Genomic DNA, 12759 nt, shown 5'->3' with positions numbered 1-12759 from the left:
CCCACAGCAAAAGCATACGGACAGACATGCATAATAATTATCAATCATCATCATCATCAGCCTTTTATCGCCCACTGCTGAGCATAGGCCTCTCTTCTAGTACGCCACTTATCCCGGTCCCGAGCCAATCTCATCCAGAAGTGACCCGCAGTCTTCCGAATGTCGTCCACCCAACGAGCCAACGGACGCCAGGCACTCCTTTCGTCTGTAAGCGGCCACCATTCCGTTAGCATTTTGGCCCACCTGCCATCACTTTGCCTGGCAACATGTCCCGCCCAGCTCCATTTTAATTTGGTAATGACGTGTCCGACGTCTTGCACCTTGGTGCGACGTCGGATCTCGACATTCCTCACTCGGTCTTGAAGTTTGATGCCGAGCATGGCAATAATTATATGACATTACAAACCTCAGCCATATAACACTAGACCCTACTCATAGTGTTGTGTTCCTGCCGGTGAGTAAGGTTGCCAGAGCTCAACGAGGGTGGGAGGGGGTTAGGGTCGGCAACGCGCATGTAACTCCTCTGGAGTTGCAAGCGTACATAGGCTACGGATACTGCTTACCATCAGGCAGGCCGTATGCTTGTTTGCCTCCGACGTAGTATAAAAAAAAAACCTAACCTAACACGATTTTTGTTTTCAAACTTAGTTTAGATTTGTTACCACAGCGGTTGCTTTTTAAATGAATACTTAAATTTATTCACATCTTGAATTATTAAGCCATCAAATTCCGAATCCAACATATTTTATCCGCAAGATAGGCATCACTAGCGAAAGTAAATATCATAAAACCTTTCATCAGATTCACGTCATCTTTATATTAGTTATCTATATAAAACAACGTTAAGTCTACCATACAAACAAGCCTAGCCGGTTGATCGCACTGAATCTTTTTTACACACGTTCTATATCGCGTTATCTCGGTGTAAGAATTTGTGACCTTTCAGCCACCAGTCGGCTATAACTGCTGCGTTCAACGAGACGACATCAGTCCATCGGGAGCGTTCGAAAGTGCCGCGCCAAAACGCGGGAAAACAATACAGTTTTTTTTAAAGGTTTGAACTGTTTTTAATTTCAAAGTCCGCGTAACGCATTTTTGGATAAAAGTTTGTGTTGTCTGTGCCTGTTTTTGTTTTAAGTGCTTTAAGATCGTTGGAAGTCTCCTTATTCCGTGATCCATTTTGAAACGTGGTTCAAAATTATTATGATTTTTAATTAGTCCCCTGGCCAGTGTCTTTGTTGTTTTAAAAGTATTAATAAATATTAAACTGGAGGAAGATATATAATCATTCATAATTAGAACAGGTAGGTAAATCCATTTACTACCAACCAAATTTTATTCCTAAATAACTTGTTATAAATGTGTGGATGTTGTTCGTAAACAGTGTACAAATAAAAAGAGTTGGTGATTGCATTGTATTGAAACAAGTTACACATTTACCTATTCATATTAAATTAAAATTTGCAATGGAAATGCAGTGGGTAAGAAACATGCAACACAATAAAAAATAGAATTATTTCAGGATTGATTATTATTTATTAGAGTCTGTGCGGAAAGAGAAAAGTCGTAGAATGTAAGGGAACCCATAAAACCCACGACTCTTCTCTTTTCGCACGGATTTTACCGCATTTACCACGATTTAGGGGCTTTATGAGTTTATTCTATAACATAGGTAAGTAAATTATTGCTTGGTAAAGGCACATATACTTAATATACTTATGTATAGTTGACTCGTGTACTTGGAAACATATTGAACAAAAGTTCGTAATATTAAATGTATATAATTACAAATTATAGGCTATACAGTGAATATTAATGAATTAGACAGGTTAAGCAGTTGAAAATAGAATAAAATCGATTATCTTGAGAGTATCTAATATTCATAAAGCCCTATTGGCATGAACTTGAACTCTTCGTTGTCTAGTTTTTAATATTGGTTTTTTAACCGAGCGTTAGCAAAGGTCTCCGCTTGAGCTTGGGCAAAAATGCTCAGTGATTTTCTCCTCTACAGGTCGCAATCCTCAATCGATTCTCGTAAAATGTTGTGAGCAGGTTTGATGTTTAAATAGTCTTTATTGTCGATTCGGTTTTAGGATTTTTTCAAAAGGCGGAATGGATTTTTCAGTTCTAATCTAGGGGCGAGGGCAATAGCTCACACTAGTGTTAATTTTGCTCACTGTTTGATAAAATTATTCAATTGATAGGTGATTAAATTAATAAAATAATTTTTCACAAAAAAAATGGGGTCTAATTGGTTCGACGCTCGACATACAAATTTTCAAATTGCCAACAATCATGAAATACAACTCATACAAATGACAAGAGTACTTACTTAGAAAGATATATTTTCATAAATTCTATGCATCTTTTTGTTACCTATGTGATCTCTAAGTGGCATTTTCTAAGAACTTTCAATGGATATGTGTGACATGAACCATACATAAATCAAACAGTAAGGAAAGCGAGGTAAAAAGTAAATTGATTAGAGTACAAAGGTGCTAATAATTGGTTTAGAATTCATGTACTTATTCCACTGAGTAACTATAGTTGAAGGGGATAACATTTTCGGTGCTGATCGCCCCATTTTCAATTCAAAATGAACAAACCTAGCGTATTCTTGGCAGTGAACCAAGTGAGTTAGCGTACTCCCATCTCAAAGGCCGGCAACGCACTTACAACCCCTCTGGTGTTGCAGGTGTCCATGGGCGGCGGTAATCGCTTACCATCAGGTGATCCGTCTGCTCGTTTGCCTCCTCTACCATAAAAAAAAAAAAAAAATAAATTAAAAAAAAAAAAAAAAAAAAAAACTGTTCAAAATAAGTAGAAAAAATGAAATATGTTGAAAAAATATATGTCATTTAAGTAATCAGGTCACGCACTCAACACTTTGGTCACTCACCACAGTCACCACCATTTTCGGAACCAAAGCAAGAATTATAAAGTACCTACGTGGAGTACCCAGTAGATCATGCGACTATATTACTCATAGCATTTTTGCAAACGTACAAACAACATTAAAGCTTGACTAAATACAGACATATACAACCTTGAAGTTTAATCTAAAATCTAAATATTAACAAAATTTTCAATTGACATAGAAATAAGCAACTCTTATCAATTATATGATAAAAAAACAATGTTTCCCGCGTATGCACACGCTTAATATAGCAGCTGTAATAATTTTCGAGATAATTTTGCAATGGTTTTAGGTTTTCATAGTCAAACTAGGAACCCTTATAGTTTCTTCATGTCCGCCTGTCTATCTGTCTGTCTCCGTCTGTCCGACGCTTTGCTCCGTGACTGTTAGTGCTAGAAAGCGGAAATTTGGCATGAATATATAAATCAATAAATACGAATGAATATATAAATCATAAAATAAAATATATTTTTAGAGTACCCTACACGTAAATTAGGGGTGTAATTTAAGTTGGATAGGTCTTTCAAAACTAATAGGTCTTCAACAAACATTTTTTCTTCAATTCAATTATAATTCCTACACTATTTGATCACTATTGATCCAAGATGGTCGAAATAAATGATAATTTAATTTAATTTTAATTTAATTTAATTTAACTATTTGGTTTTAAATTCAGCTAAATAACAGTAAATATAGAAATGTCTATGATCCATTGTTCCGCCTACAGATGTACAAGTTGCAAAATGCTTCCGAAATGTTGGAAAAGTCCTCGGAGATTTCGGGAAAATTTTACAGAAAACAAAGGAAACTTTCATTTTAGAAATGGAAAATGTCGATTCCCATATAAAAATATTAGAGTTCCCATTTTTTTTCATGAGGAAATTTCGCAATTTCGGGAACTCTCCGACGGCAGATCAGTTCCGTCTCAGAATACAATGGTTATTACTTATAAACATGACGCAATAATTGTCGATTATTTAGTATACGAGTAGAGCCGCGGCTGATTTGATACAATTGCAGCTAATGGATTGGTAACAATTGCTTCAATTAAGCTACAATGTTAGCAATGTCAACGTTGACACATCTTAAGGGCATGACTGCTATGAGTTTTCATTATGCGGTAGATTGGTGAGGAATAAAATCGCCCCGCTTCCTATTTACCACGCCGGTTGAAACAAAATGCGCTGGTGGCCTAGCGGTAAGAGCGTGCGACTTGCAATCCAGAGGTCACGGGTTCAAACCCCGTACCAATGAGTTTTTTTAAATTTATGTACGAAATACCAGTCGCTTTTCGGTGAAGGAAAACATCGTGAGGAAACCGGACTAATCCCAATAAGGCCTCTTACCTTCTGGGTTGGAAGGTCAGATGGGAGTCGCTTTCGTAAAAACTGTGATTACGCCAATTCTTGGGATTAGTTGCCAAGCGAACCCCAGGCTCCCATGAGCCGTGGCAAAATGCCGGGACTACGTGAAGAACAGTTGAAATCGGTTGAAAATTATGACTTGCAGAGAACATCCGGACATACGAAAGCATTTTTGCTCAAGCTGAAACGGAGACCCTCGCTCACGCTCGGTCAATTAGTTTCCCGGATAGTGACAAAGATACTTGTATTATAAATAACAACGTAGGTATAATGCCTTATTATTATTATATATAAGGATTATGTTTTAAGTAGCAACCGATATCTTCGAGTTGAATGTCCGTATCATTTTTATTGAACAGTCGCCATCAGATATATCGAAGCGGACGAGGTGCTCAAAAATATCTGAACACGCACTCTACCGCCTTGGCAATAGAGGCGTGTTCAGATATTTGTGAGCACCTTTGCCGCTCCGATATTTCTGATGGCGACTGTAGATATAAAACTATTTCATTAATAAATTGTTATCTTCCTTTGGCACACAGTCATTTTAAGCCTTAGTGACAAAACAAATTATCGCGAATGATTGTTTTCGCGCAATCTCATGTCTACTTATCTAGATATTTTACATTATGACTTACGAAAAACAACAAGGAGGGCTTGAATAACACTAATTTGCCACACACATGATTTTTTTGGTATAAATATGAGTGAGTGTATAATCAAATATATATCTTATACACATACTCTTACTTTAAAATAGAGAAATAGACAATAAAACCCATAAAATAATGTAGAAACTAGACATATTTTATACAAATAAACCGCTAGCTCCAAGCCGTTCCCGGTACAAAGGTTCCCATGATGCTTGTGCCATTTCCACGCTCGACTACTATGAACAACTTTACACATATTTCATTGAATAAAATGGTGTATCACCTTTTCAGATAGTTCACAAAAATGGTGGCAAACGGGAGAATGGAGAAAAAACCGTCAACGGAGAAGATACCCACGACCGCCACGCTGGATGAGGCCATGCTGGAAGCTGGTAAGTCATCATCAGTATTTACCTCACTTTTGAAGTCGGTTAAAAAGCGTGGCCATTTTAGTGCATCTTATTACTTGCACTGTGGCAACGTGTAAAAAGTGACGTTTTTTTTATCATGTGAATAATCCCACCCGACATAACTTCAGGTTTTTTTTTTTTTTTAAAAGATATTCGAATGCGAACTGCTCCACAACCACATATCAATGAGGTTATTCACTGTAGTTATACCCAGTGCCGCCGGATATCGCTATCAATGCAATCCTTCCATTTTTATAACATTGCATTTGCCGTTGGACATTGCCCTTTGGCCGTAGGCAATATACAAATGAGTTTTACTTGTTTTACATTGTGCTATGGTCAGATGATATGCCCCCCGAGGGTTGCCCACCTTGTCGTGGTGGAGGGGCTTAGTAGCCGTGGCTTGGTCTCCCACGGTGAAGCGAAGAGGCAACCAGGGCCGGCCTGTTTGAGGTGCTGGCTGGCCCGAGGAGGACGCTCCAAGTGGGCTTGATAAGCCCGCTTGTGACGCGTTGGAGGTGGACCGTCGAGGAAGAGGAGTGTCGGTATTGCGGTTAGCCGTTCTCCCTATCCTCGACGGCCGAGGTGGGATCGCAGGGGAAGAGGCGTGATGGTATCACGATGCGCCACTCTCCCTATCCCCTGCGACCTTGGCGGGGCCGTTCCGCTGTAGCGGCGTTGGTGGGGCTGCAGAGGAAGAGGAGTGTCGGTGTTACGGTGTGCCGTTCTCCCTGTCCTCTGCAGCCGAGTTGTGGTTTGCGGCAGAACCATGGACCTCATCTGCCGCCGGGCGCTGGGGAGTTTTCTGGCGCCCGTGGCCTCCTTGTGGCGGGCTCGGGGGGGTCCGCTACACTGCAGGACGGAGGCCGAGGAGGAAGGCGCGTCGAACCATCTGGCGCGCCTCGCGTGAAGGGCCTTCGGGCATCCTCGAAGGAGCCGCTCGCGGGCGGCTGCCGCCGGTGGGGTCGCGGATGAGTACGCAAGTGTTCCCGTAACCCCACCAATAAGGCGGCGAGGTGGCATATGGGGGGTTTTTAGTGGGTATACCGTGGGCCTCATTAGCCTAGACGGGAGTCCCACATAACCACTCGGGTCACCCCCCGCACCCGGGTGGTATGCGGAATGCATTTTCCCCCCTAGAAAAAAAAAAAAAAAAAAAAAAAATGGTCAGATGATATGCAGGATCGTCTTTTAAGGCGTCCACTGCTGGGCAAAAGCTGACAATCGCGAATAACTGACAGGCCGATATTGTCCGGTGAACTGGTAAACCGACGTACTATACGCGTCGTGTCCAAGATCACCGCCTTCTGCATCTGACCCTTGATCCAACCACCTAGCGAGAGTCTCTCAAGGTGTTGGTCGAGAGTCTTCGCTATGAGACCGTTCGCTGAAACGACTATCGGGACAATGATCGTCGAATCAACATCCACATCCCACATGGCGGTGATCTCGTGAGCCAAGTCTAAGTACTTATTGGACTTGTACTTCTCGGCTTTCACGAGATTATTATTATTATTACTGTATCATGTGTTTGGGAGCATATTATTATCTTCTCTCAGGGGTGTTATGCCAACATATTTTTCTCGTTTTTAAAACACTTCAAAAACAAAAAACGTCACCTCAAGATTGCACAATATTGTTAAACATCGGCCAGCATTAATGACTTATAATTTTGCACCTTATACGATTGCAATAAGACGTATACATATCTGTGACGTCGACTTCACAAGTGAAGCCGTCACAATTGAGATAAGAAGGTGGACCCCACGGAGGGCGATAACACTTTTCATTACTTGTCTGTCTTTTATGTCATTAAAGTTATTATCGAAAGTTGTTAACTGCACCTTGTTATGAATATCAACAGACGATATAATGTAGTACATATCGGCGGCAGATGTAAGATCAGGCAGATCGCAATGTTCCTGTGTAATGTTTTGACGGTAGTCATATTAAACCAATAGATAGGTAGGATAGGTTCGTTAGGTTGCTTCAGATGCCCGAAGGGCAAACTGTCCAAAAATATGAGCCCCGCCTAGCGGGATTCAGGGTACGAAACAAAGATTTGCACGTTTTCCGATATACTTAGGAGTATTACGATCTGCCTGATCATACGTACGAGCGCCGACATACATAAAATTCAGTAAATATTTCATAACTTTCGGCTTACCGATAAAGCTCTCATAAAAACATTTGTTGTTACCATAGTCACCAGTCACTTTTAAACAGGAAAAAATAGTACCTCTGTTGCTCGCTATAAACAAATCCAGGGTGCGTAGACAAGAGGACAATCGTTCACGCTCCGTAGCGTAGCGTAGTTATCTCTCTCTATCACTCTTCCATATTAGTGCGAAAGAGACAGTTGCGATTCGTTCGCTACGGAGCGTTGACGATTGGCATCTTGTCTACGCACGCAGATAATTAAAATCAAAATAAGCCTCCTGGGTGTCGTAGCATTTTACAAGTAAAATTGCGCCTATTTATACAGGCCGTAGAGCTGACAATCGATTATCGACAAAGACAATCAAAAATCATAAAATAAAAATAGTTTGAGTCGGACCAAGTTAAGTTTTTATGCCAAGTGATCAAGTAAGGAGCTAATAGGGATTAGTGCATAGTTAGCGTGGTCAGAGTACCTATATCGGGATAACAAACTCACTAAACTCGTTTTAATTGGCCTTTTCTAGAAACGATTGTCATTTGGCTATTGGGACTCTTCGTAAACGCAACGAAGGCTTTATAGTCCGTGCGCGGGGTTTTCCCAAGCAAACACGGGAAAATTAAAACTAAGACCAGATAAATCTTAGAACAAATATTTGAAGACACGATATAGTGTATGGAAAACATTACCCGTATAAATACAGTAGAAGCCGATGTAATAATATTTATTTGTTTTACAAGGGGGCAAAGTTGTTGTTTAACCGCTCGTGCTAATATTGATGCCTGAGCAACCATAGGATTCCAAAATTAAACCAGGAGCGTAGCGAGTGGTTCGAGAAGTGGAATCTTGTGCGTTACGAGGGTTTCAAGGCACTAGGGTTAAACAAACTGTGCCTCCGAGTGAAACACAAAAAATTATCACCACACAAACGCGAGGAAAATACTATTAAAAGTATGAAATACCAAAAAAATCAAACCAAATCAAATCTAAATGAACTTAGTAAAAAAATATCATTCAAAATCATCATTTAAAACAATTCTACCAGCTAACATAAGGAATCAACTTAAAATTTGCATGTGATTACTTTGCCCCACATGTGGATAAAATGCAACTTTCTCATTAGTTTTTGAACAATCAAAAAGGCCTTTACCAGTTGGTGTGGTGAAAAAGTAATTAGAATTATAACTTCGAAATCTTCTTAACCCTTAATGAGGCAGGTGGATGGCAGAAATTACGCAAATTAAACTCCATCATATGTATGTAAAGTCTGAATCATGATCGTAAATATAATGACCTTATTGAGGGTTAATAAGACGGAACGTCCGTCATCCGAACACTTCACCGCTACATACATAGTAAATATTAACACATTCACTGCCGGGAACCCACCTGGTGGGCGCTCGTGAACTTTGTTCAGATGCCGGACAACCCGCTGGGCGGGTTGTTTTGTACCTATAGACCACCGGTTTCTGGGGTAGTGCGCCGTTTTTTGTCTGGCAGTGAATGTGTTAAATTTAAAAAAAATCCCTTCGCTTTATGCCAAAAAAAAACAATGTTATGCCAAACACAAACTTTACATCATTTTGGAAAACAGCTGTTACTCTTCAAACTGCTGGATCGATTTTTATCAAACATAACTAAGAACTAGTGCAAGGAAACTCATTTTCACGTGAAGAAACCGCATTGGTATATTCGTTTGAGAGCTATGAGGCCACGGATAGACAGACAGACTTTTTGCGCCGAGGGTAAAAAAACCTACTTTTTTTAGCTAATTGTAAGATTTTACCTACATATACGATAGGTATAAAAAGAACAGTAATGCCACTATCATATACGAAGTCAAAATTCAAAATTCAATTTTTTTTTCTGCAAGTAGGCCTCAAGGGCTCTTTTACAAGTCAATACAACATTTATAGTAACATCATATAGTGACGTGAAAATACATAACAACATTTATAAATACTCTCCAAGTGTCAAAATAAAATTTATACTAAATAAATAAACTGCGTCTGGACTGTTAAACTAGCAGTCGATGAGGTCGAGAGGAGGCTATAAATGCTGGGCAAGTTTATAGTTTCAGGCGTCGTCCTAAATGTCCTAATACAACGCGACTACGCGAATATCGCAAGTTCGCGCGAATTTTACTCGCGCGAACGCGCGATCAAACATATTGAACTCTGGAAGGGTGTCCTAATTGGTCGCGCGACTCGCGCGATTGTCAATTAGGACACCTATACCCAGGCGATACCGTGCTTATGTGGAGAGGTCACTCTGTCTGAGCAAAAGGTGCAGAAAACAACACGGGAACTCACAGTTTACCAGTTATAAGTCTCTCGATGTAGGCTGTCGTCTACTTCCTCGAAATACCTCCATATTCGCTGCTATCATCTGCAAAGATGCTGTGACCAATGATGATGATGATGATACGAAGTAGGGTTGCCACCAATGTTGCGAACTGCCAAGGAGTGGAATGCCCTGCCCGAGTCTGTGTTTCCGTATGAGTACAATCTGAATCTCTTCAAGGCATAGAGGCATCTCATAGGTAAGCGTGCTCCACCGTAGACCGCATCATCACTTACCATCAGGTGAGATCGTGGTCAAACGCCTGCCTATCCTCCATAAAAAAAATAAAAAAAAATATAGCAGCACCAAGTGCGTCACTTTTTAAATCGAAACTTAAAAAAATGGCTTCTCGAGCAGACGTTCTACGACCACAATGAGCTATATAAAATGTAATTAATTAAGTTCAAGTTAAACCTATAGTTTAACATTTTATAATATTGTAGTTACCAGTGATCGGTTATTTGGATTCTCCCTCGCGGGATATCAAGTAGAAAAGTTAATATAGATACGACAGTTTCCCGCGATACCGAACAAACCGTACAAAAATAAAACAATTTAAATTATCTCTAAGGATTTTTTTACTCTTACATGGCAACCAGTTGAGGCAAAAACTTCTATTCTTTTCCTAATCTCAACATTTTATTTAAAGGAAAATATATTAAAACCTCCACAAAGTATTAGCTTATATATCTGCCATGGTGGAAAAAATACTTCAAAATCTTGACATTGATATTTTATTATTTTCTCTGGATTTCAGTTCTAATTATTATTGGTGAGCAATAAAACCATTTGACATTGTGGACATTGTTTTTCTAAAACTACCTCTCAGTTGAAAGAAGTGTAATTCACTTTTTGATAACGAATTCATTTATTCAAACAATTAACCCGTACTAACCAAACGGTACAAAATGTACCGCTTTGGAGGCAGCAAATGAGCTGTCAGTGTAAACACTTGTGCTCATTTGTTCGATTTAGACAAAAGAACGGTGAATAAGTACTTGTCTATCAGCTACTTAGATGTTTTAAAGTGTAATAAAATAAGCACATTGTATTTTTTTGCCTTTTCTAACAACATAAAGCCCGGATTCCCGAGGCATATCCATACTAACATAATGATTGAGGTCGTTCACCCCATGTCGAATCCAAAAAACCGATCACTGGTAGTTACATACTGTAACCCTGACATGTAATTTTATATTATCAATAAATTATTATGATTATGTACTATATTTTAGTCAATTGTACTATATATTATTTAAAAACTATATAGTACGAAAAATACTAAAGCCGCCTGTTGTTTACATCTATCTTCATGAAAAAAAATGTACATGGAAACACATATAATACTGTGTTTCCATGTAAATTTTTTCAGAGGTTATGCAATAAAGAGGATTTTCATCGCCAAAGATCGTATGCGACTTGGATTTTTAAACGCCGCAATTCGCCTCAAATCGGTGTCCTATTTTTATCAATTTTCCCAGTAAATACTATATTTATTTTATATTTAGACAAAAATACTATTTTTCTGTTGAAAAAAGATGGCAACCCTAATACGAAGTATAATAACAACACGTTAGCAACAAGATTTACGCAATAACAGCAACTTTATTTATTACATTATCTAATACAATTGATAAAGCCGTAATCTTTTTCTAATATACATAGTTACCGCAATGCTTAAAAATAGCTTTATTATCAGCCACTGGAAAATAGATCTTAATGGATTAATTTAAAGTCTTTGTTTGGTTATTTTCTTATGTCAGATTTATCTTCATGAGTGACACAACTTTAATACCTTTTTATTGTTTTATTTTACACTAGGATTAACGTTTTATGACAAGATAACATGTGCGAAATTTTTGAAAGAGATATATAGGAGGAAAATTTTAAGGTTCATATATGTGTACATTGATTAACATTAGAGTAATAGGTAGTAATAACCGACAGTTTTATCAGTGGAAAATCATATTTTAATAATCAAATGGTTATTGTGGTGAAGACCGTCTATAAGGCAAGACCGTCTACAAGCTCTTTCATCACTTTTAAGTTTTGCGATTGTACACATAATCCACTTAAGGAGGCCACTCATGATATTGGCTTGTCAGTTATTCGCAATTGTTAGCTTTTGCGAATAACTGGCAGACTGGTAATCAGTGGTTCCCTTCACAGAAAGTCGATAGATAGAGTAATAGGTAGTGAAGCTCTTCCTTTCTGTGTCTGAAAGACGACTCTATACAAACGCTATAGTTCTTGCCATATTTATGACCTCTTCATGAAATTGTATATGCCAGTTCCCAACATTGACTTTAGATACTTATGAATCATGTCTTTGATGAAGGCAGGTACATACAGTGCAGCATCCTAAATAGTCTAAATTCAAACGGGAAATAATAATATTAATAGAAATTCAGACAATCAGTTCATAATAAGTAACTTACATTTTCAGGTCTATTCAGGTAAATCCGAATACTTCAGAATAACGGGTAATTCCAATATAGACTCTAATATGATAGCATTCTGATTTTCGGAATAATATATATTATTAATTAGGTATTACGTACCTATGTGTAATTTTGTATAGCTATACTTTAGTTTTCTGAAAGGTTAGGTGGGGTAAGGAAAACTAAGGGATAACATAAATAATTACAAGGAAAATAAACATTTAGAGATACTTCAAGATATTAAAAACTAGATTAAATGATAATACTAAAAATAAAACTAATGCATGAATAATATTAACTTAAAATACTTACGTAATAGGGGACTTCCCTCATGCAGTTCCTCTTGCCCCGAGCAAAATAAACTATGTTTCCCTTACCCACCTGACCTTAACGTAATCGCAATAAAACAAGCTTATCTCCTCATAATTAAAATAAAATATATCTACTCGTGCTTATAGCGTTAACATCACGTG

General features: G+C 38.4%; 1 protein-coding gene across 2 annotated transcripts in view; it reads left to right on the top strand.

The window, feature by feature from the left end:
• Positions 1-867: 867 nt before the first annotated feature.
• Positions 868-12759, top strand: part of LOC133515764 (synaptic vesicle glycoprotein 2A-like) — a 29344-nt gene continuing 17452 nt past the window's right edge. The window contains exons 1-2 of one of the 2 annotated variants that reach the window (XM_061848347.1): positions 868-1054; positions 5226-5326. In XM_061848347.1, coding sequence (XP_061704331.1) covers positions 5239-5326 — 88 coding nt within the window. In that variant the 5' untranslated portion in view covers positions 868-1054; positions 5226-5238. The other variant, XM_061848346.1, reaches the window with a different exon arrangement.

Source organism: Cydia pomonella, chromosome 3, assembly GCF_033807575.1.
Source record: "Cydia pomonella isolate Wapato2018A chromosome 3, ilCydPomo1, whole genome shotgun sequence".
NCBI classification, from domain to species: Eukaryota; Metazoa; Arthropoda; class Insecta; order Lepidoptera; family Tortricidae; genus Cydia; species Cydia pomonella.
This window is presented reverse-complemented; position numbering and strand designations above follow the sequence as displayed.